Raw genomic sequence first — 22,705 nt, 5'->3', positions numbered from 1 at the left:
TTTTTCTTTTTCTTTTCTTTTTCTTTTTTCTTTTTTTCTTTCTTTTCTTTTCTTTTCTTTTCTTCTTTTCTTTTCTTTTCTTTTTCTTTTCTTTCTTTTCTTTTCTCTTTTCTTTTCTCTTTCTTTCTTCTTCCTTCCTTCCTTTCCTCCTTCCTTCTTTCCTTCCTTTCCTTCCTTCCTTCCTTCCTTCCTCCTTCCTCTCCCTTCCTTCCTTTTATCTGAGTCCTTGCTCCTCGGTTCCTCACCCTATTCCTTTTCTATCCTGTTACCCTCTTCTCTCACTCTCTCTTTCTCTTCCTTACGTCACCTCCCTCCTCCTGCCTCACCTTACCCTCCCCGCCCCGCATTCCTTCCTTCCTTAGATCCTTGTCCTTTCCTGTCCGTGTCCGTTAGGATAGCCTTACCTTCCCTCGCTTCCTTCCTTTCCTAGATTCCCTGCTTTCTTTCTTTTCTTTCTCTTAGTCCTTTTTCTTCTTTAATTCCTCCCTCCCTCCTCCTCCCTCCCTCCCTCCCCACTTCCTTCCTTCCTTCTTCCTTCCTCCTTCCTTCCTTCCTTCCTTCCTTCCTTCCTTCCTTCCTTCCTTCCTTCCTTCCTTTTTTTTTAAAGATTTCACTTATTTGTTTAAGAGAGAGAGCATGAGAGAGAGAGAGACAGCACAAGCAGGGGGAAAAGGTAGAGGAAGAAGCAGATTCCCTAGCAAGCAGGAAGTCCAATGTAAGACTCAATCCCAGGACTCTGAGATAATGACCTGAGTTGAAAGCAGACACCTAACCAACTGAGCCACCCAGGTGCCCATGGTTTCATATTTCTAACAAGTTCCCAGGTGATCCTGGTGTAGTTGGTCCAGGAAGGACACTTGAGCACTGTTGCTGTAGGGAGCCACTGTCCATCAGTATGTGTTAGCACATGAGAAGAAACATTTGCTTCTCCTGGTAGGTAGAGTTTCAATTCTGTATTAGGCACAACATATGGGGCTTTTCCTCCTTGCATATTTTTTCTCTAGCATTCTTAATTTATATTCTTTGAACATGATGTAATTTGGTATTAGCTAGTTAACATAATTAAGTACAGAGGCTGTATAATATGACAAAATACTAAATGCAAAAGGATTTCTGAATTATCCACAAACTTACAGTATTCAAAGAAACATGACCTCTAGTTATGTGGCTATAAGCTTGATAGCTATTTGATACAATACTAAATATCCTTCGAGATTCATTCAGATGCCACTTTGTCATCTTTTATGTTTATCACAGGCACAAATACTCTCCATCTCAAGCCTATAAAAATTTTACCTCTATGAAACATACACTTTTACCCTTAATTGAATAAATGACCAATTTGCCCTATTACGATATCAGCATTATATTAGCTGAGTGACCATTTTATTCATCTTTGTATATCCTACTGAACCATACTGATGGTTTACACATAGAATGCTTTTAATATATTTTAGTTCATCATTAAGGAAATCCACCTTAAGTGCCGTACTTAAAAGGAATGTTAAAGACTGTAGTAAGAGGGAAAATATCTTCCCCGAAGGGAAGAGAATTTGGTCACTCTCACTCCTTTACTCCTTCACTTAGTGAGCATGGTTGGCTCCCTTCTATGAGACGAGCACTGTGCTGCTTCTCTCCTGAGACTGGTGGTGAAAGTCAGGGAAAAGGTTTACATGATTTTAGAAATGCAGGACCTCGTACAGATCACCTGCTAGAATGGCTGATCCAACAGAAGCTTTAATTTAGAAGACTGAAGTCCAGAGGCTAAATGACTTACCAAGGTTATGTAGGGAAACAGCAGGGAAGGCAGCATTCAGAGCAAACTGGGTGGCTCAGTGGGATCACAAAGAGGATTGGGACCTTACAGCCAACTTCCCAGCTTGGGACCTCCTACAACAACTCACTCAACCTCTCTGAAATTTACCAATTGGTAAAATAGGCATGATGTGACCTCCCTTATAATATAGTCGTTAGAATTGATGAAAAGGAAATAGTCAATAAAGACTAATGCATGTTATTATAGTTATTAATGAATAATAGTAATGAGAATAGCATATATTCCTGACTCCCAGTGTTCCACATCAACATCCCCATCAGTGACCTTGGATCTTGGTCCTTAGCCTGTGTCAATTTGTTAGTACCCCTGTACCCTCTATGCTAGACCTAAAGCACAGGAGTTTGGTTACATTTTATTTTCCTTATACTGAATCATGTATTTAATGTTTAAGCCTAAAATAGAATAGATCCAATTGATCAAATCATTGATTTTCAATTAGGACAGGTAGGTCTTTGGAGTGTTGTTGAAATGTTTTGCACCTTTGGCTCTAGAGGGACTGTTCTGGGATATTTAAGGTAATTGCACAGTCTCATTTTTGAATGTTTAAGGAGAAAAACTGTTTTTGATGAATCATCCTCTGCGGAAAGAGTTTGGTATTTTCTTTAGATTGTTACATAATCAGTACCACTTATGTAACTTTCTGTCTAGAACATGGACTGGCAACTTTTTCGGTACAGGGCCAGAAAGTAAATATTTTGGGATTTATGGGTCATCAGGGCTCAGTGACAACTACTTACCTCTGCTGGGAAAGTGCCAAAACAGCCATTATCTTTAGATCCATTTTAATGATTCATTTCCTTATATGGTCTATAATTGCATAGCTGAAGAGGAAAGGAAGAACTCCTTGAAAATGTGACTCTTAGGTGCCAATAATGCATTGTACTCAACTGACATAAGTGATCCAATGTACTATATCACATCTTGTTTATTATTTACTGTTTTCTAACATGAAAAATGTTAGTGGTTTTCCAAACAGCCAGATAGAAAGAATTCTTGGTTACAATCTGCATCTAAAGATACTATGTACACTAATGGTCACGACTGTGCTTTAATACACCTTTATTTACCAAAACAAGCAGTGGGCTGGATTTGACCTATGGGCTCAAGTTTGCCAACTTCTGTCTTAGAATATTATGATCTGATTTTGGAGTTTTGCTCTAAGAAACAGCTTTTTAGTGTAGCAAAGTAAAACTTTATTGAAAATAAACTAAATTGGGAAGTAATGAAGTTTTGAAGCTCATGCTTTTTGAGGTACCTAGGAAACATTTGACCTCAAATAATGAAAAAATATCTGGAGATACTCATTGGTAAAAAACCATTTTCCCCTTATATTTTTATCAGGCAATAAAGTGGAAAGCCATGGTATCTGTCTTAGGAAAAGTCATTTCTGACATATCAAGAAACGGCATTACAGTGAGCTTGCAAGGTTTGTGGCTGAGGATTGGAAACTTTGAGTAGTTTGGTCTATCCGGAAACAAGTGGGGAGAAGCCTTAGAAATGAGGGCACTCCTCTAAGTTATGATGCTGTCAGCCAGGCTTGGATGGTGGACGTCCTTCATGTAAAGAGTGCTGTGGATGTTTTATCTAAATGTCTCATTTCTCTGGCTCACACGCAGTGCTGGTTTGTTAAATAGACTATCAAGGTAGAATTTGGAAACTTTTCTGGGGGTTTTGGCAAAATTTGTTCAACTATAAGCTTGTTAATTGTTCTTTGGGCAGAATTAGGAGGGAGCTCTGGCTTCAGAACAATGGACAGGTTTAGCAGTGGTATCCACAACATAGTGCTACATAGTTGCTACTCAGGGCATCACAGGGTCTTGTCAACCTGTCTATCCCCTGTATAGAATATATAGGCATGTTGTGGGTGCAGGTGTACATACATAGACTGAATAAACCCAGCAAAACTACAGGCCATTCAAAAAAACTGAAGTTAGTGGATGACTACTCACTCTCTGTCCTGGACATGACTCCTAATCCACAAGTCATCGTGGATGTAAGAATGGCACCGGGGAGGCAGAAAGGTTTTAGTTAGGTTGTTCTAGAAGTATGGCCACATTTAGAAGATTGCCCCTTACAGGTCTTTTTTCTGGTTTTTCAAGAATTGCTTTCGATTCTCTAGCATGTGGCGTTTTAGTCTTGACTGAACTCAGTCCAGTCTTGGGGAGCTCAATACTTATTAGGCAGCCTCATTCTTTCTGCTGAACACCGTGGGGGTGATCTAGTGGTCTTTCTAGGAATGAGCCCTACTTAAATGCTGTAAGCATCCAGGCATCGTATTACGTTCATCTTGAGCAATCTTTAGGAGGGGGAGAGCACAGCACTCCCACAGTTCTGCTATATCCCAGTTACTGCCTATAGCTTTTGGCCTGTCTTTGTTTAAACCCCGCTCCTGCCCTGTCATCTTTTTTTTTTTTTTTTTTCCACTTTACTTCCCTTTTCCTCATCCTCACTTCCTTTTATACAACTTTATATGCTTCATTTCCTTCCCATTTTCCCCCCTCTGGGAGGATCTACAGGCTGTAATGTTTTTCACCAAATAAGACACACAGTCATTTTGGGTTCCCCATCTGAATCTAGTAACACTTTGGGAGGGCCTGATCTTTCCAGATTGGTAAAGCACAAGCAATATGATATGATCAATTTAAAGTCCTTCTACTCTATAATTAGGCTGATGCATAGAGAGAATTAAACTGGGACTCAGTTTCCCTTGCAAGGAAATGTAGTCAAGAAGATATTTTGGGGTCTTAAAGCTGGTAGCAGTCATGCCAACAGCCCTGCTTGCTAGGCCTAGAGTGAGCACCACTCTGTGACATGCATGGGAAGGGCTCTAATCCTGGGAAGAATGCTCAGCTCAAATCCCGTTAAAACTTTGAGCATTAGGGGCACCTGGGTGGCTCAATGGCTGAGAATCTGCCTTTGGCTCAGGGCGTGATCCTGGGATCCTGGGATGGAGTCCTACATTGGGAGCCTGCTTCCCCCTCTGGCTATGTCTCTGCCTCTCACTCTGTGTCTTTCATGAATAGATATATAAATAATCTAAAACAAAACAAAACAAAAAAAAACCCACACACAAAAAACCTTGAGCATTAATTCCTGGAAAACAAGAGCCCTTGCGTTAAACCCTGCTTTCTGTTGATGTGAGTGAAGGCAGTTACCGCCCTGTCCAGCGGTGCCCTGGAAGAACACTGTGTTGCTGGTGCCCTCTGGTGGCCATTTTGCAGTGTTGCAAAAGGGAAAGAAAAGTCCTTGGAGGGAATTCATTGGAAGGTGATCAGTGGGGCTGTACAAATCACTTCTACGAGAGGCCTGTGGATTGAGGGTTGATGGTTCTTTTTGACGTGAGTTTTAGGTGATGAAAATTCAGGGCACATTCATCTAGCAAACTTCTCTTTATCCTTTTCCAGCACACACAGATGGTCGACCTTCGCTTTCAGAGCAGTAACAGCTTCATTTGCACACTGCAGGAAGAATAATGTTGGATAAGTCATTTTCCAATTTGGAAAAATGACTTAGAAGATTAAAGAGGTCCCACTAGTGTGAGAAGCCTGCCATGTGGTAGGTGTTTAGTAAGTTACTGATCTGCAACCAAAATGTTCAAATATCTGGTACCTCTGATTTTAGACCTCTTTTCCTTTTGCTATTTAATAGGCTAATTTTTATCATTTTAATTTTTTTATGATTATATAGGTCTTATGTAAGAAGAAAAGACACCCTAAATTAGAGCTAGAGAGAAGCCTGTAAGGGACAGGCAGGGTGTTTCTAGAACTCTGTGCTCCATCATGTTGTGTACTGAGGAGCAGCCATACAACTTCCTGGCAGGTGTGTTCTGAGTGGTACACCATCCCCTTAGCCTTTGGACAGATCTGTTGAGCCTGGGACAGACCCCAACATCTTCCATTTATCCTGCTGTGTCCAAAAAAATCCATCATTTGCTTTTGGGCCATAATGCAAAGTTTTGGTACAAGCACGAGTCCCGGACCCTGAGAGCAGACCTCCTGGGTTTGAGTGCTAACTCAGATACCATCTAGGGAAGGTTGTGGGGGTTCATCTGCTGTGCATGTTTGTGGGGATGTGGGTGGGGCTGGAGGAAATGCAATAGCACACAATAAACAGTAAGAATTATTATTAGTGTGTCTAGGTGTCTTTATCCTTATTTGTAGTTTATTTTCACATTTACCTTCTGGGAAAGGAAGGACTCGTGGCATTTCCACCATAAGAAAGGCCTTATAATTACCTTTCTTTCCAGTTTCTTGATAATTTGTTTTACCTTTTACGTGTTTTTCACTTTTGTCTCTTTTTGCAATAGATTATTTCCTCCTCTCACCCCAGCTCCCCTGTCCCCATTGGGGGCAAAGGGTGGTGGAGGTGAAGGGTGTTTTCTGAGACCAATTCCAACTTTGAGTTTGTGCAACAGCAGAAATGAAGGAGAGGCTAGATTTTAGTGATTGGAGTAAGGACTCCATTATGAATTGATGGTTTTATTTTCCCTCTTTTATATTTGATCAGAAAATGCCCCTGAGATTTCATAGTGATCAACCTGGGCAGACATGGCCTTTTTTTGTTGTTGTTTGTTTTACAGAGTGTACCATACTGATCTGGTGTTTAAAGAACCATTTTTACCTACTAATGTAAAATGGGATCTTACTTCAGCCTGCTTGCTCACTTGCTTTTTTTCACCCCCTGTATTTTTCCCCTATTCTTAAAATTCCATTTTGAGAAGAAATAAAAAGATGAATATAATATATCATTTTTTGTTTAATCCATGTTCCAATGTCTTTCAACATTTTTATTGTGAGCAATAGTGCCCCATGCAAACATTCTTGTGCCTCAATCTGGGTGTATGACTTTCTTTCTTATTTCTTTGCAGATGTTTTGTGCCCCATGATCTGAACATTTCAAGATTCTCGTTATAGAATTGCCAGCCCATCCTTGGGAAATATGTTGCTCACTCATCAGTCGCATACATGTGGTCTACTTTTTCATTTCTCACCTACACTGTGTGTAGATTATCTTTGTTAATTTGATAGAGAAAAAGTATTATATTTGTTTCAATTTGTATTAATAAATTTGGTCCCTCAGATGCAATTGGTTATGAGCTATTTGCTTTTCTTTTGTGCATGTTCCATCTGTTATTGTTGCTCATTCTTCTGTTCCCTAGATAGGTTCACATATATTTTCTAACTTGCCATTTATCTCCTAATTTTGTTTTTAAAGGTTTGTTGCAAAAAATCGTTTCAAGTCTTAAAATCCTATTCTAAAGAGTTTCTTCCTTTGTTTTTATAACAAGAAAGGCCTTTCTCTCTTAAAAGGATACACATCAACTTATATTTATTCTCTTTGCTGTTTTGTTTTATGTTTTTCCTTTATCTCTTTGATCTGTCTCAAGTTTATTTTTATTTCTGGCTCAGAGTAGGAACTTAGATTTACTTTTTGCCAAATGGCTATTTAATTAGCAAGGACTAAAGATTCCTTTCCCCAGTGACTTGATTGCCACTTATTAAGTGTATTAAAATGCAGTACCTACTAGGGTTGTTTCCTGGTTTTCTCTTTGAATCCTATGGATGTGTTTTTCTGTTCAGATGCCAGCACCACACCAGTGTTACTGTATCAAAAGATCACAATCAGTACTCTTTTTTTTTTTTCAAAAATTGGGGTTTGCTTCACATTGGAGTACCTTCTCTGAACACCAGATGGCATGAAATCCCCGGCCTGCTGTGTGGGAGCCACAGGAACACAGCTGGTGGGTGTATGAAAATGTTATTCAAGAGCAAACTTGAGACTTTCAGAGATGCAGACACCTATCCCAAATCACAGGTAGTGGTTGGCTTTTCTCCACTTGTTGAGTTTTTATAGCCTGCCAAGCTCCCATTGCAAGTAAGTGGAGCTGATTTTTGAAAGCTGTTTCTGTTCATTCCTTTCCCACTTGGATACAGAGCATCCTTGGTTGGCCGTGTTTATCCGTATAGCTTTTATTGTTTTCCCATTATGGAGCCCTTTCCTCTAGAGATTTTTGTTGTATTTTGTTTTGGAATGCCGTGCACCCTTACCAGCTTATTAGAAAGCTTTGATACTGTCCCATTTTTATAAAGTCAGTTAAGCTGTTCTTTCAGTAGGATCCTGTCCCAATTCCTATGAAGTGCCTTGAAAGCAAGACCAGCATGTTTCCTATATCTGATGCATGGGACAAATTGCTTTACATCCAGCTGAAGATCACTGACTTGTACTTAATGTAGCATGCATTCCATTTGGTTGAATGGGGCTTCCCTATAGTGAGTGGTTATTATCAGTTCACTTCTGTATCCATAGGCTATGTGCCCCATTGCAAGGTGTGCTTTAAGTAGGTGTTTTTTTTTTTTTTTTTTTTTACTTAGTTTCATTGTGATGTTGATCTTATGTGTTCTGCTGCAGGCAGGCGGTGTGGGTGTTTTACACAGAGAGTGAAATTCAGAGGGTATGTTGGTATATTTCTGTATGTCCTGTGATTCACTTGTGGTGTAATTGGGATTTCAGCTCCCGCATTGTGTGGGTAGTCCTATCATGCCATCAAACCCCTAAGAGTCACAATGCACTGAATTTGAGACAGAAAGCACAGCATGCAAAGGTGAAGGGTGTAATTCCAGAGACCATCATCATGTAACAAGTTATCACAAACCTTAGCAACCCTTAACCACCACAGGCTCATGAATTCAGAGGGATGGGAATTTCTACAAGGCACACTGTGAATGGTTTCTCTTTGCCATGCACTGTTTGCAGTCTCTGCTGGGAAGACTTGGTAGGTTGAGAATGACTTGCCTATTGAGAGTGACCATCCCAAGGCTCAAAAGCCTGTTTATAGCAATGTTGGGAACCTGGGATGGCATGCTAGAAGACAAGATTATTCCACAAGAGCCCGCTCTGTGAAGCATGGGGCCTCAGACTTGTCACGCTGTTTATGTTGCTGCTGAGGCTCCAGGGCACAAGGCAGGTGCTATATCACCCGGTGTAGCCGGCCTTGGAAGGAAAACTGTGTGACTTTCTCCACACTACATTGACTGGAGTAGTCACCCACATTCAGAGGGATGAGATGGGTTACGCTTTAAAATTGCTCTTGTTTTGAAGGCCTGACAATGAAATGGATCTATATTTGAGGCTTGGCTCTGAGAACTAACTTACTTTCCTCCTCTTTAAAACAATAATATAAATAGTGCTATCCCTTACAGTTTTTGGAGGATTAAATGAGAACATGCCTGTTGTTAATGTTATTACAAAGCTTCAGTCCTTTGTCTCCTCTCCGTGGAGGCTGCTGTCTCATTAGATTTATTTATTATTATTTTTTAAAGATTTTATTTGTTTATTCTTAAGAGACACAGAGAGAGAGAGGCAGAGACATAGGCAGAGGGAGAAGCAGGCTCCCTGTAGGAAGCCTATTGCGGGACTCGATCCCAGGACCCCAGAAACACGCCCTGAGCCAAAGGTGGACACTCAACCACTGAGCCACCCGGGCGTCCCAGTTTCATTAGATTTAAATTTATGCTCCAACAATAGCCTGCACTGAGGACAGTTTTAGTATTTGTATTAATAGAAGGGAGAACTTTAGGGTATTCATAATTGTGTATGCTTTGGTAGTGTGGGTTTCTAGAACACCCAGAGCTGACAGTCCTACAGATCTGGTAGGTTGTACCCTTGGCAGAGACTGAACATTTCCATTCTATGGTTATGTAGCTAACTCTTGTCTTCTTTCTTTCCCTGATCCCCTTTATAGTCTCTTTATGTGGCTGCATCCTAGTCACTGGCTCCCCTCTCCTTTTCTTTATTCCATTAGGCCTTTTTCTAACTTTACCTGGACTCTTCCCTATTTGATGTTGCAGGGACAATCCTGCATGATACATGAAGCAGAAGTTCACACCTTTGTGTGCTTTGGAGCACCTGATCAAGAAAGGGGTGCAAACATCTCTTAATGACCACCTCATCAAAAGCCAATTTGTCCAGTAATCTGTTCACCAAATGGTCTATTTATTGACTTACTGAATTCATCAGTATATTGACAATGTTTTCTTTTTCTTTCTTTTTTAAAAAATATTTATTTATTCATGAGAGACACAGAGAAAGAGGCAGAGACACAGGCAAAGGGAGAAGCAGAGCTCCTTGTGGGGACTGCAATGTGGGACTTGATCCCCAGACCCCCAAAATCATGACCCAAGCCAAAGGCAGATGCTCAACCACTGAGCCACCCAGGTGCCCCAACAATTTTTTCTTCTAATCTATATTTATAAATTTGCATGTATAAAGTTATCAGATGAGAACTTTTCAAAACAGCTGAAGGTCTCTGGGTCATATCAGTTAATCGGTTTATGAAAACAGCATTTTAAATAATTTGTCTCAGGCAAAAAAAAAAAAGAAAAAAAAAGAAGGAGTGATGGGATATGCCTTGGCCTAGGCTGCAGATCCCAGAAAGGGGATGACTAATGACAGAGAAGGAGAGGATATTAAGGGGAAGACAGATGGAGAGGGATGTGTGTGGGGTAGGTGGGGCTGAAGGAAGTTTAGGGAGGCCATGTACGAGGATGCATCTGAAGGTCCCAGGAGGACTTTACTTTCAACATCTCTGTTATGCTCCATTATTTATACAAACTATAAATAGTCAAAATAAAGAAGTTCTGGTAAAACTTTATAAGTAGTTAAAATAAACAAGTTTGGTATAACTGGTAAGTTCAGATCATTCATCCCACTGTAAGTTGGTCATTGGAAATTGTTTCAGACACTGGATTTTGGTAAATTGCTTGAAGCTGTTACACTGAAGCGTCCATCCACGGGCAGGTCTTGACCAAAGTGCCATTGAGATGTTATAGATGGCAAGTTCCCTTAGAAGAGAGGAATCAATCATATTCAGGAGAAAACTTCAGGAATAGTTCGCCCAAGATGTGCTAAGTGGTAGAACACATACAGACAAATTTGAAGATGGTTGGGTAGGAAACTGTTCTTTTGTGGTTGTTAACAAGAGAACAGCTCCAGGAAGTGTGCAGCCACCACGTACAGAATGATGTGCCAGGGTAATTCTGGGAATAAGCATGTTCCCTTAACTTAATTGTAGTGGATGAAATGTGGCTTGGAATTGTGCGAGACTTGAACATACTGCTATCTTAAGTAATATGAAGTTTGCTCTACCTAGGAAAAGTTGTTTCTTCTTTCCCATGTGACTGAGGAAAAATACTCTGCATTTTCATAATGCCCATTATAGTTTCTGAAGGTCAGTTTAGAGAGTAACATTGGGACAGGAATTGATGTAGAAACCCCAGCTTAACTGCTAGGGGGCAGCAGCAGCTGTTGAAAAATCATCACTAGCTGTTTTTCTGGAAAACATTTCTATCTCTTATTTAGCTGGCCTCAAAGAAAGTCAGAACTTATGCATCCCCTATAAAAATGGCTCAGTGTTGGTTGTTTTTCTGGTAGGGAGAAAAATTCTAAGTATGTATAATATTGAGAATATTCTAAATGTATGTTTATAAATAGTTTAAATATCGCTTCTCTTAAGCCAGAGGATAAGGAAAACATCAAATTTATACTTTTCATGTTCCCAAATACTGTTTATACAGGATGAGTTCATCGATGTGTATCTCAGTTTCTCTAAAGACTTGGGAAATAACTGTTGGCTTGAATTAACTCTTAAAAACTGACAAAAGTTATCAGATATAACAAAATGTGAACTTAATGTAAAAATGTGGAGATAATTTCTTTTCACAAACAAACAGCTACTCTGAGAAATGCATTTAATTAGAAAACTTTCTAGCCTGACAACCTTTCTTTTGAAGAAACTGTATGGCTGAAGTGTTTTAGCTTGGCAAATGAGCTTTGCTGTTAGCAAAGAAAAGGAGGTTTTTTCCTACGAATATTACTTCTGCATGGATTTGTTTTTTTTTTTAATAAGTTTATTTTTTATTGGTGTTCAATTTTTTTTAATAAGTTTATTTTTTATTGGTGTTCAATTTTTTTTAATAAGTTTATTTTTTTATTGGTGTTCAATTTGCCAACATATAGAATAACACTCAGTGCTCATCCCATCAAGTGCCCCCCTCAGTGCCTATCACCCAGTCACCCCAACCCCCCGCCTACCTCCCTTTCCACCACCCCTAGTTTGTTTCCGAGAGTTAGGAGTCTCTCATGTTCTGTCTCCCTTTCTGATATTTCCCACTCATTTTTTCTCCTTTCACCTTTATTCCCTTTCACTATTTTTTATATGCCCCAAATGAATGAGACCATATAATGTTTGTCCTTCTCCAACTGACTTATTTCACTCAGCGTAATACCCTCCAGTTCCATCCACGTCGAAGCAAATGGTGGGTATTTGTCGTTTCTAATGGCTGAGGAATATTCCATTGTATACATAGACCACATCTTCTTTATCCATTCATCTTTCGATGGACACCGAGGCTCCTTCCACAGTTTGGCTATTGTGGACGTTGCTGCTATAAACATCGGGGTGCAGGTGTCCCGGCGTTTCATTGCATCTGTATCTTTGGGGTAAATCCCCAGCAGTGCAATTGCTGGGTCATAGGGCAGATCTATTTTTAACTCTTTGAGGAACCTCCACACAGTTCTCCACAGTGGCTGCACCAGTTCACATTCCCACCAGCAGTGCAAGAGGGTTCCCCTTTCTCCACATCCTCTCCAACATTTGTTGTTTCCTGTGTTTTTCATTTTCACCATTGTCACTGGTGTGAGGTGGTATCTCATTGTGGTTTTGATTTGTATTTCCCTGATGGCAAGTGATGCAGAGCATTTTCTCATGTGCATGTTGGCCATGTCTATGTCTTCGTCTGTGAGATTTCTGTTCATGTCTTTTGCCCATTTTATGATTGCATTGTTTGTTTCTTTGCTGTCGAGTTTAATAAGTTCTTTATAGATCTTGGATACTAGCCCTTTATCTGATATGTCATTTGCAAATATCTTCTCCCATTCTGTAGGTTGTCTTTTAGTTTTGTTGACTGTATCTTTTGTTGTGCAAAAGCTTCTTATCTTGATGAAATCCCAATAGTTCATTTTTGCTTTTGCTTCTCTTGCCTTCGTGGATGTATCTTGCAAGAAGTTACTGTGGCCAAGTTCAAAAAAGGTGTTGCCTGTGTTCTCCTTTAGGATTTTGATGGAATCTTGTCTCACATTTAGATCTTTTATCCATTTTGAGCTTAGCTTTGTGTGTGGTGCAAGAGAGTGGTCTAGTTTCATTCTTCTGCATGTGGATGTCCAATTTTCCCAGCACCATTTATTGAAGAGACTGTCTTTTTTCCAGGGATAGTCTTTCCTCCTTTGTCGAATATTAGTTGACCATAAAGTTGAGGGTCCACTTTTGGATTCTCTATTCTGTTCCATTGATCTATGTGTCTGTTTTTGTGCCAGTACCACACTGTCTTGATGACCACAGCTTGGTAGTACAACCTGAAATCTGGCATTGTGATGCCCCCGGCTTTGGTTTCTTTTTTAATATTCCCCTGGCTATTCGGGGTCTTTTCTGATTCCACACAAATCTTAAAATCATTTCTTCCAACTCTCTGAAGAAAGTCCATGGTATTTTGATAGGGATTTCTGCATGGATTTGTATTGCAAGTTAGGAATGCTAGTTTTTAAGAACTATATTATGTATCTATGTACCAATATACACATAAATGACCATTAAGTTGATTTGTAGAAATATATTTTTGGGCACAAGGGAGACTGATATGTTATTGATTGAAGAAAGGTAAAAATATAATATGAAGGATGGTTCCTTTTTTTTTTTTTTTTTGGATGGTTCCTTTTTAAAAGGTTTTACTTAATTATCAGAGAGAGAGAAAGAAAGTGAGTAGGGGGAGGGGCAGAGGGAGAGGGAGAAAGAGAATCTCAAGCTGACTCCTCAATGAGCGAGGAGCCCAACATGGAGCTTGAACTTATGACCCCAAGATCATGATCTGAGCCAAAACCAACCAGTCAGAAGATCAACTGATGGAGCCACACAGGATCCCCAAGCCTGGTTCCTTTTTGTAAAAAGTGTGTGAGTGTGCATGTAAAGTCTAGGAACGTATCACAATATTACTAGATGGTAATAATTTTCTTTCCTTTAATGTATTTGAATATCTGCTTTTTCTCTTGTGCCCATGAGTTATATTATAAAAAGCAAAGAGAAGTTGTTTGTAATTAGAGCTTCAGTGCAGATTTATTTTATTTGCATGTTAGATTGATTCTTGAGCCAGTCAACGTGATATGGTCTATTCTACTTATCACTTCTCCTGTTACTTCTGACCATTTTTTATAACTCTCAAAATGTGGTAGTAGATAAATAGAATGCCAAGAGAACCAATATGGTTCTTTTTTAAGAAATATGGTTCTTGATCACTCTTTCCTTATGATGGACTAGAGTTGTTTTTTGTCCATCTCACTGAGCTGTCATTTCCATTGATTATATTTGCAAAACGATCTGAAATCCTCAGTGAATAACATTAGGACTGTAGGTAGAGTGGTAGCCAATACTTATGAATACTTAGGGCTTTTTAGTTTTTTAATGCAATTCTTTCTTTCCAGGAAAGCTCAGATTGTTTTAGGGAAATGTTCTCAAACCACATTGGATCTTGTAAGAAGTATGTAAGGAATTTTCTGTTCAAGTTCTGCAGAGAAAAGGTGATATGGATTTCACAGCTTTAAAGATGGCAATAGAAGGGACATTACAGAGACAAATTGGTATTTGTTATTTTAGATAGGTAAAATAAATGTATATTTAATACATATATTGTTCTATACTCACCCTTTTTAAATTAATTGGGCAATAATACTAAAAATAATAGCAATTGCAATGAGACTTTCTTGTAAATGGCTGGAGTATATGGATTCATTCAGTTCTTGAGATAATCCTGAGGTTGGTATGTATTTTTTAAAGATTTTTCTTATTTATTTGAGAGAGAGAAAGAGAGAGAGCATGAGTGGAGGAGAGGGGCAGAGGGAGAAGCAGACTCCCCACTGAGCAGGGAGCCCCATGAGGGGCTCCATCCCAGGACCCTGAGTTCATGACCAGAGCTAAAGACAGATGCTTAACTGACTGAGCCACCCAGGCCCCTGAGGTTGATATATTTTTTATAAACAGGTGAAACTAGCCATAAGGATACTGAGTAAAATTGCCCAAGAAAAGAAGTGGGGTTTTACAAAGAGGAAGTTATGATAAAGGAAAGTATGAAATTTTCATCCCTATGCCATCTTATTTCAAATATCATCCAGTCATTGATCACATATTTATAATACTTCTACTGTGCACATTTGACAAATATTGGGCATACATCTTACCTTCTAGAGCCTTGAATTTGAGGAATCTAATATTATGTTCACAGAGGCTCCAAGGAAAAGTTTTTTTTTTTTTTTTTATGTTTAAATCATTTCCTGAAATACAGAGTAGAAAAGTTTTGAGCTGTTTGTGTTGTTGTTGTCTTAACGTGGTTCATGGTTTTAGTGAAGTTCAGCATTCTGTCCACTGAAATTCCAGGGAAGGAAGTGGTAAACAGCTTCTCCCAGTGGTTTTGATGACCTAACACTTTCAGTCCACGGAGCATCCCTGCAGGTGACGTTCTGCGGAGCATGCTCAGTGAAGCCCTGTATTGCCTCCTCTGATGGTCCGGGTGCAGCATTTTGCTCGGCCCCCAACTCCCTGGGGCTGCCTTATCTCGAGCACCAGGTTTTCTTGCTTTCCCTAGTTTCTTCTGCCTCCTTCATTATAAGCGGCTGCCAGATTTATATTTCTTAAGCTTGGCTCTGATCATTTTTACTTTCCTGTTCCATACCTAAACCTGACTTTCCTTCCCTCCTCACACTGAAATAATTCCAGATGGACAAAAGACTTATATACATAAATGAAAAAATACAAGATCAGAGGAAGGAAACATAGCTGAACTTATTTAAAATCTTACAGTGAGAACATTTCTTCCAAGCAAGATGTTAAACTACAAAGCCATAAATAAAACTTTGGTAAATTTGACTAAATAAAAGTGAAAAAAAATTATTGCAAGAAATAGCTTAAGCATAAACAAATTATGACAAGATTTATAACCAATAGCTGATTTCCTTGATTAAAGACTCATTCAAATCCTGAAGCAAATAACAAACTATGAGACCTTAGAAAAATGGACAAATGATATGAATGCGAATTTCCCTGACAAAGAAATACAAAGGCAGGTCACTAAAATACAAAAGATCCTAAACTTTATTCAAAATGTCAAAGTTAGAGAAAAATTGAGATACTATTTTTCCACCTGCTGTTCTTTTAAAATAAAGGCACATAATAACATCCAGTTTGAGGAGCATGCAGAGAAACAAAAACAAGTACAAAACATATACTTTTGGCGGGAATGTAAATTTGATGAACTTTGGAAGAGCCATTTGACAATGTCTATGCAAACCAGAAAGGGCACATATTTATGTGCCTGGCAGTTTTTCCAAAGTTAAAAATTTCCTCTGAATATACTCACTTATGCACTCCAAGAGAGTCATACAAGAATGCTTATTATAGTATTGATGGTACTAGTTAAAAAAAGTGGAAGTGATGTAAATATCCATTATTTGGTGGCTAGTGATGTAAGTAATGAAAATTTAAGCAGTGGATTAAAAAAAATACCTGGTGAACCTGTATTGCTTTAATTGTGAAAGCATGAAGTCCAATGCATGTAATATGATTACACCTGCGTTAAAATCAATTTTTGTATCTTTTTTCCTATACTAAACCTATGAAACCAGCCCATTAGAGGAATGAGAATGAGGAAAGTCAGAGTCAGAATAGAGATTCTCTTTTTCATTTCATACCTTTCCAAGACCTGTGCATGTTTTATGTGTGTTAAGAAGTTTTTTAAAAAGGGCACGTGGGTGGCTCAGTGGTTGAGCATCTGCCTTTGGCTCAGGTGGTAGTCCTGGGGTCCTGAGATCGAGTTCCATATTAGGCTCCTTGCTGGGAGCCTGCTTCTCCCTCTGCTATGTCTCTGCCTCTCTGTGTGTCTCATGAATAAATACATAAAATCTTTAAAAAAAATTAAAAAAAAAGAAATTAAAGAAAAAAAACCAAGAAAGACAAAAACACCCTGTATTTCTTACCGAACAAAACTAAATTCCTTATTTTGTTATTTTAAAGCACTTTGACCCTGGAGGTGCCTGAGTGGCTCAGATGTTGAGCATCTGCTTTCCACTCAGGCCATGATCTCAGGGTCCTGGGATCAAACCCCACTTTGGGCTCCTGCTCAGTTGGGCATCTTCTCCCTCTGCCTGTCTTCCTGCTTGTGTTCTCTTTGTCTCTGTCTCTCAAATAAATAAATAAATAAATAAATAAAAATCTAAAAAAAAAAAAAAAAGTAAGTAAAGCACTTTGGCTTGGTTCAAATCTGCCTTTTCAATTTTATTTCTCATTGTATTTTTTCTCACTTAATGTCCAGATCAGTTGAAATGCTTACTTGGCGCCACACAGATCTTGCCATTTGGGTCTCCTTCCTGCTCCCCAGCTTCACTGCCATTTTCTCCTGCTAAAATGACCTCAGATCTTCTCCGTGTGTTCGGGTCCACCCATATTTCTACCAGCACCTTTTTTTCCAGACTCCACGGCCACCCCAGCTTGGGCTCATCTCTTCTACCTGTGAGCTGTTACCACCTCTGAGTTCAGTTCTATTTTGATACTTACCCCCTAGTTATATTTATGGTGTCCCTGCTGCCCGCCAGGTACAGGAGACTGGACTGAAGCAGGATCTGGGACTCATTTACCTTGGTGACCCCTGCCCCCCATCGTGCCGAGCCCTGGGGCAGCCTCTGAAATCAGCCTTCAGGGTTTGTAGCACGTGAGCAGTGTCAGCAGGCCTGGCAGGTAGAGTCCAGGGAGGGTTGGCCGAGTGTCATGTCACTGAGTAGGAGCAGAAGTAAGGACATCCGCACATTGTGGGCACGAGGGTCGGAGGACCCGTGAAGGGCTGTGAGCCTGTCTCGGCAAGCATCGAACCCCCATGTGTTTGGAGTGCGGCAGGAAACTCAGACCCTTGATGCTTACCATCTTGATCTTCCGAGTCCGAGGTTGTGTGACCCCCACTGGGTCCACAAGGGCAGAATCAGTGGCCCCATCAGGACGGGGGCGCCCGTCTGGCCTCCTGGCCTCATTCTCCTCCCAGAGCACCACACCACCTCTTTCTTCCAAGGAGCCTCATTGTTGGTGAAGGTCCCAGTGAAAAAAAGGTTAAAGTCCACCCATTCAGGTGTCATCTCATCATTTGTATAATCGGGGAGTTGCATTCCTGAGCAGCCGACCCCTTTTCAGAACCTGCCTAGTTGAGATGTCACTTCCCTGACAGTGAGGCACTTAGGCTCACGGAGAAAAATCACAATGTGCTCCCTCCCTTTCTCAAATTTTCCCTAACAATTAATGCCACACTAACTTGACACTCTCTTTCCTTGTTTGGCTTTGTAAACCCTGGTCCCTTTTTCTATTAATTCCAGACATTAATATTTTCTTTCACGCAACTGACGCCATTCACCCGTGAAACCGTTTGAACATTATGTAGCTGTCAAGATGCCTGGGGATTACCCAGTATGCTTTGCCTGTGAGAAAGTGACACCACCGAGGTCTGGTTTTGAGATGTTTATTTTGAGAGTACGCTGACAAGCATGAAGTCCCGATCCCAGAGTGGCAATTTCATTTAATTAAAGGCCTCTTTTTATTATAGTTTTCCCCCCACATTTTTTTTTATATATATATCAGAATGATTGTTAAAGTCTGACTTGCCAGAGGTGTTCTCTTGTACTATAAAAGGGAGTGAAGGGGGCGGGGGTGCATTGCTCACTCACTAGTGACTATTCCACTGAATGGCTGTGAATGCATTCCTTTTTACTGTCCTGTTCAGAGCTGCCAGTTGACATGGTGTGCATGTGTGTGTATGTGTCTGCGTGTGTCCAAGTTTAAAATAAAGACTGCTGGGCTTCTGTCCCTGTGTTGCCAAACTTAAAACGTGAGAGTTGAGTACATTGCGTATTTGTATATGCTTGCGATTTAATTTCTTGGTCTTGAAGTTAGAAGTCTTACCATACTGGAAGGCTACCAGCCGAATTATACCTTGGTTAATCTATTGAGGCTTGTAAAAAATGCACAGTATCTTACTTTATTGCGAAATTTCTTTCTGTTCAAATAGTTGGGGAGGGTATTGCACTTGTGTTCAGTAATTTTTAATACAGCAGCTAAATAAAAACCTGAAAAAGGAGCTAACGAAAAGAAAAGCTTAAGGTAATTAAGGAGGGCATTACTGATTTGGTAAATGTTTGCAACAGAGTGGCCTAATTAATTTTTGAGATGATACCTTAGACTATTTTGGCTTGACTTTATAGTAGGAATTCACGTCCATAAATATATGGGGGCCTGTGTTGGGCACTGTCCACGGCATGCAGATATATATATTATATTATATTATATTATATTATATTATATTATATTATATTATATTATATTATATTTTATATTATATATATTATATATGCAGATTATATATAATATATATATCTTACACATATATCCATCCCAGATATATTTACCCAACAGGTAAAACAGACTGTTGGTCTTTGGACACTGAATCATGTTGTCTGTTTCACAGTTAATTACAATATCATAACTCCTGAAATTAGATTTTTTTCTTTCTTTGTGACATTATTGGCTGGCCTTCGGCTATCTCCTCACTGATTGTTCATTCCTTTGTGCCTTCTTTATTCATCATTTACTGGGTAACACTGCACTAGTATGTCCCAAGTATTCAAGTATGACGGCATGCTTGCAGGTGTGCAACAGACCTGCAAAACACAGAATTCATGGTTTCTGTTTACAGTGCTCTTCCCCACCCCCATCCCGCTGCCCCTCAGCTGATCTGAAATTGTGGAGGAGGGTTTGACATCAGCCTTTCTTTCTGCTTTGGATATAGTGGCTGGAGAGATATTATTCATTCTCTTTGGTGTCTGTTTCAAAGCTCCCCAGGAAGAGCTGGGCGGGTCAGGGGTGTTGGCCCTGAGGCCAGCGGAGGGCCTGGCTGGTGTGGCTGTTCCCCCAGCCAGGGCCAAACAATGCTCGCTGGCTTTACTGCAGGTGCAGGAGGCAGCAGAGAATGACAACTTTGTCAATTTAATCTCTATGCTCCCCGTTCTAGTCTTTCGTCCTCTTGCCCCATCTTTTGAGCCAGTGGTTCCAGAGATGGATTTATTTATTATGATTACATTCTAAAGTACAGATTTCTGTTGAGTCAGACCTCTGGCCAAGTGTTTGAAAATAGTTTCTTTCCCTTTTCACTGACTTGCTGCCATTCTTGGGAGGGGTTGGTTTCTCCTCAGGATTCCTGACACCGTTGGCTGGTGCCGGTGGATTTTGTGTCTTGAATTTTTGTGGCTAATGTAGTGATGACATAACCCAGAATGAAATGAAACAGAAAAAGCTGAAGGAGCCCATTTGTATTATGCCACTGAGGGCAAAGAAGGATCAGTCATTTACCCCAAATTGTTTCATTTTTCTCTCCTTGCCCCCTCTGGGGCCTTCAGTCCATGCACGGGGAGACATTTGTTCTGGGCGTGCTCCGTGAAATGCTTTGAGCCAGGGGAGTGTGGAAAGAATCCTTAGTTAACGGAGATCCTGGGCTTTAACGTATATTTTTAAAACCTGTCTTGCTCTCTTTTTTCTTTAAAGGCACGAGCGATCCCTATGTGAAATTTAAGCTGAATGGGAAGACGCTGTACAAAAGTAAAGTCATATATAAGAACTTGAACCCAGTTTGGGATGAGATAGTTGTACTTCCAATTCAAAGCCTTGATCAAAAGCTACGTGTGAAGGTAATCACAGATGGCTTTCAAATCTGCTCTTTTATTAAAAGCATTGATTTCTCAGCAATCTTTGCCCCCTTAAAAAGGCAACGTTCCCAAATTCCTTTATTATTATTAAGCTCTGGGTAAAACATCTTAGAGAAGAAGGGATTATTTATACCTTCCATTGAAACTATATGTTTTTCTCAGATCAGTGGTGTATACTCCACAGAAAATCAGAGTGAAAATAATATCTCCATTGATTGTATTTAAACTTACTGCACGTGGAAGAATTATTACTGCTGGTGTAGTGGCGACAAGAAGGAAAGCCTTTCTCATTAGGAATAACTTTATACTTAATAGAGCTTTAAGCTACTGGTTGTAAGCATCAATTGCTCTAACATCTGGGTTAAAGCTGCATGAGTTGAATGCAGGATGGGATTGCTATAGAATATTTAGCAAATTTCTATTTAATTGGCAGATCTGCTCACCGTGGAAAATACTAAATCTTAATGAGAGACCATTTAAACTACAGGGACTGATCCATTGTGCATAACATTTTAGTGCATATGAATACTGCCTTAAGAGTATTTTCTGCTGTTGTTTTGGTGGTAGTAGGCAAAATGGGCAAGTTTGCATAATCTTTGTTCTTGCCATCGGCATGCCCTAATTCTCCATTAACTGTACTGTGCAAATTATTTTTTGGGTCTAGAAGACTGAATTCAAAATTCCGAGCCAATTGCATTTATTAATAGTTCGATAAATTTACTTGGTTTACCGTATTAATTTGTGTTCCTGGTCTCTTCCCTCTTTGTAGGTATATGATCGAGATTTAACTACATCTGATTTCATGGGTTCTGCATTTGTCATTCTCAGAGATCTTGAGCTTAACAGGTATTGTATTTTTACCTTCTAATTGTTATTTTGAATTTTAGAGGGAACTCAAGATAATGTTAAGTGACATTTGTTTAGATCAAATGACAAAAAAAAGAAATCTGAATACATGAAAGAGTGCTTTAAAATGTGAATTTTCAATGATTTTATCATTTATCTCCCAAACATTAAATCTTCCACAATGCATTCTGAAATGTGTATTGGATTTTGAACTGTTAATATTCAGGTTCATTAACCTACCTAACCTAAAAATAAAACAAATATTTAAATTTTATTTGGGCAGTAAGGGAAAAGAATCCATTAACCAACTGTTGAATTAGGCAATGCCAAGCAGTTCCCCTACTCTGAAGATGGTTGGGTTATTTTTACCAGATCTGGTGCTTTTTAAAACTCCCGTCACAGGCTTATACAGAGGTAGGAGACTTTTTCTGTAATCTCTCGATGCATTATGAGACTACCTAGTACTGCCCATAAGTGCTTATGTTATTTGTTGCTTTTTGCTTATAGAACAACTGAACATATTTTAAAATTGGAAGACCCAAACAGTTTAGAAGAGGACATGGGAGTGATTGTGTTAAATTTGAGCCTAGTAGTAAAACAGGGTGATTTCAAGAGACATGTAAGTATGACTCTTTTGTTCTTTTCAAAGTTCTTCATTGCAATTGTCCTTTGATAACTGGGTTACCAGATGGCTGGCATTTTTTGGTAATTATTTTTGGAGGGAAACAAATAATTGTGCCAAGATGTAAAGTATCTATCTGTGGTTCTATGCATCCTTTCTTTTGGAACTCTGGAAAGAAAATCCTTTAAGGAATGATCTCAGCTTTGGCTAGGGATGCGGATGGTATTCCTATTATTAAAATGTATATTTTCTTAAGTGGTACGGTTTTCTTAAGTGGTACGGTTTCCATTAACTATTTTCTTAAGTACTGGGTGACCTAGACATTATTCAGTTATGCAAAGCAGTTCCCAGGATTTAATTATTATAGTGTACATTATTAAGGTGAACAAATACATATTTGTAGCATTCCAGTTTATTTTGTTTTCTTTTAGCTTCATATTTCCTGTTGAGAGTACTTTTGGGAAGATATAAATTTTAATATCCTCTGATCTATTATTACATGGATGTTTCTAGTTAATGCATGGCCTATTGAAGATCTCTCTAACACCAACAAAGCAATGGATTTTATG

The 22,705-nt window shown here is 39.4% G+C and overlaps 1 protein-coding gene across 10 annotated transcripts in view; it reads left to right on the top strand.

The window, feature by feature from the left end:
- Positions 1–22,705, top strand: part of MCTP2 (multiple C2 and transmembrane domain containing 2) — a 245,082-nt gene that overhangs the window by 72,519 nt on the left and 149,858 nt on the right. For all 10 annotated transcript variants that reach the window (XM_038532734.1, XM_038532731.1, XM_038532739.1 and 7 more), the window contains 3 exons: positions 20,508–20,650; positions 21,438–21,514; positions 22,022–22,133. In XM_038532734.1, coding sequence (XP_038388662.1) covers positions 20,508–20,650; positions 21,438–21,514; positions 22,022–22,133 — 332 coding nt within the window. The remainder of the gene's footprint in view (positions 1–20,507; positions 20,651–21,437; positions 21,515–22,021; positions 22,134–22,705) is intronic.

This window comes from Canis lupus, chromosome 3, assembly GCF_011100685.1.
Source record: "Canis lupus familiaris isolate Mischka breed German Shepherd chromosome 3, alternate assembly UU_Cfam_GSD_1.0, whole genome shotgun sequence".
NCBI lineage: Eukaryota > Metazoa > Chordata > Mammalia > Carnivora > Canidae > Canis > Canis lupus.
The sequence above is the reverse complement of the archived record's forward strand: the minus strand, read 5'-3'. Positions and strand labels throughout refer to the sequence as shown.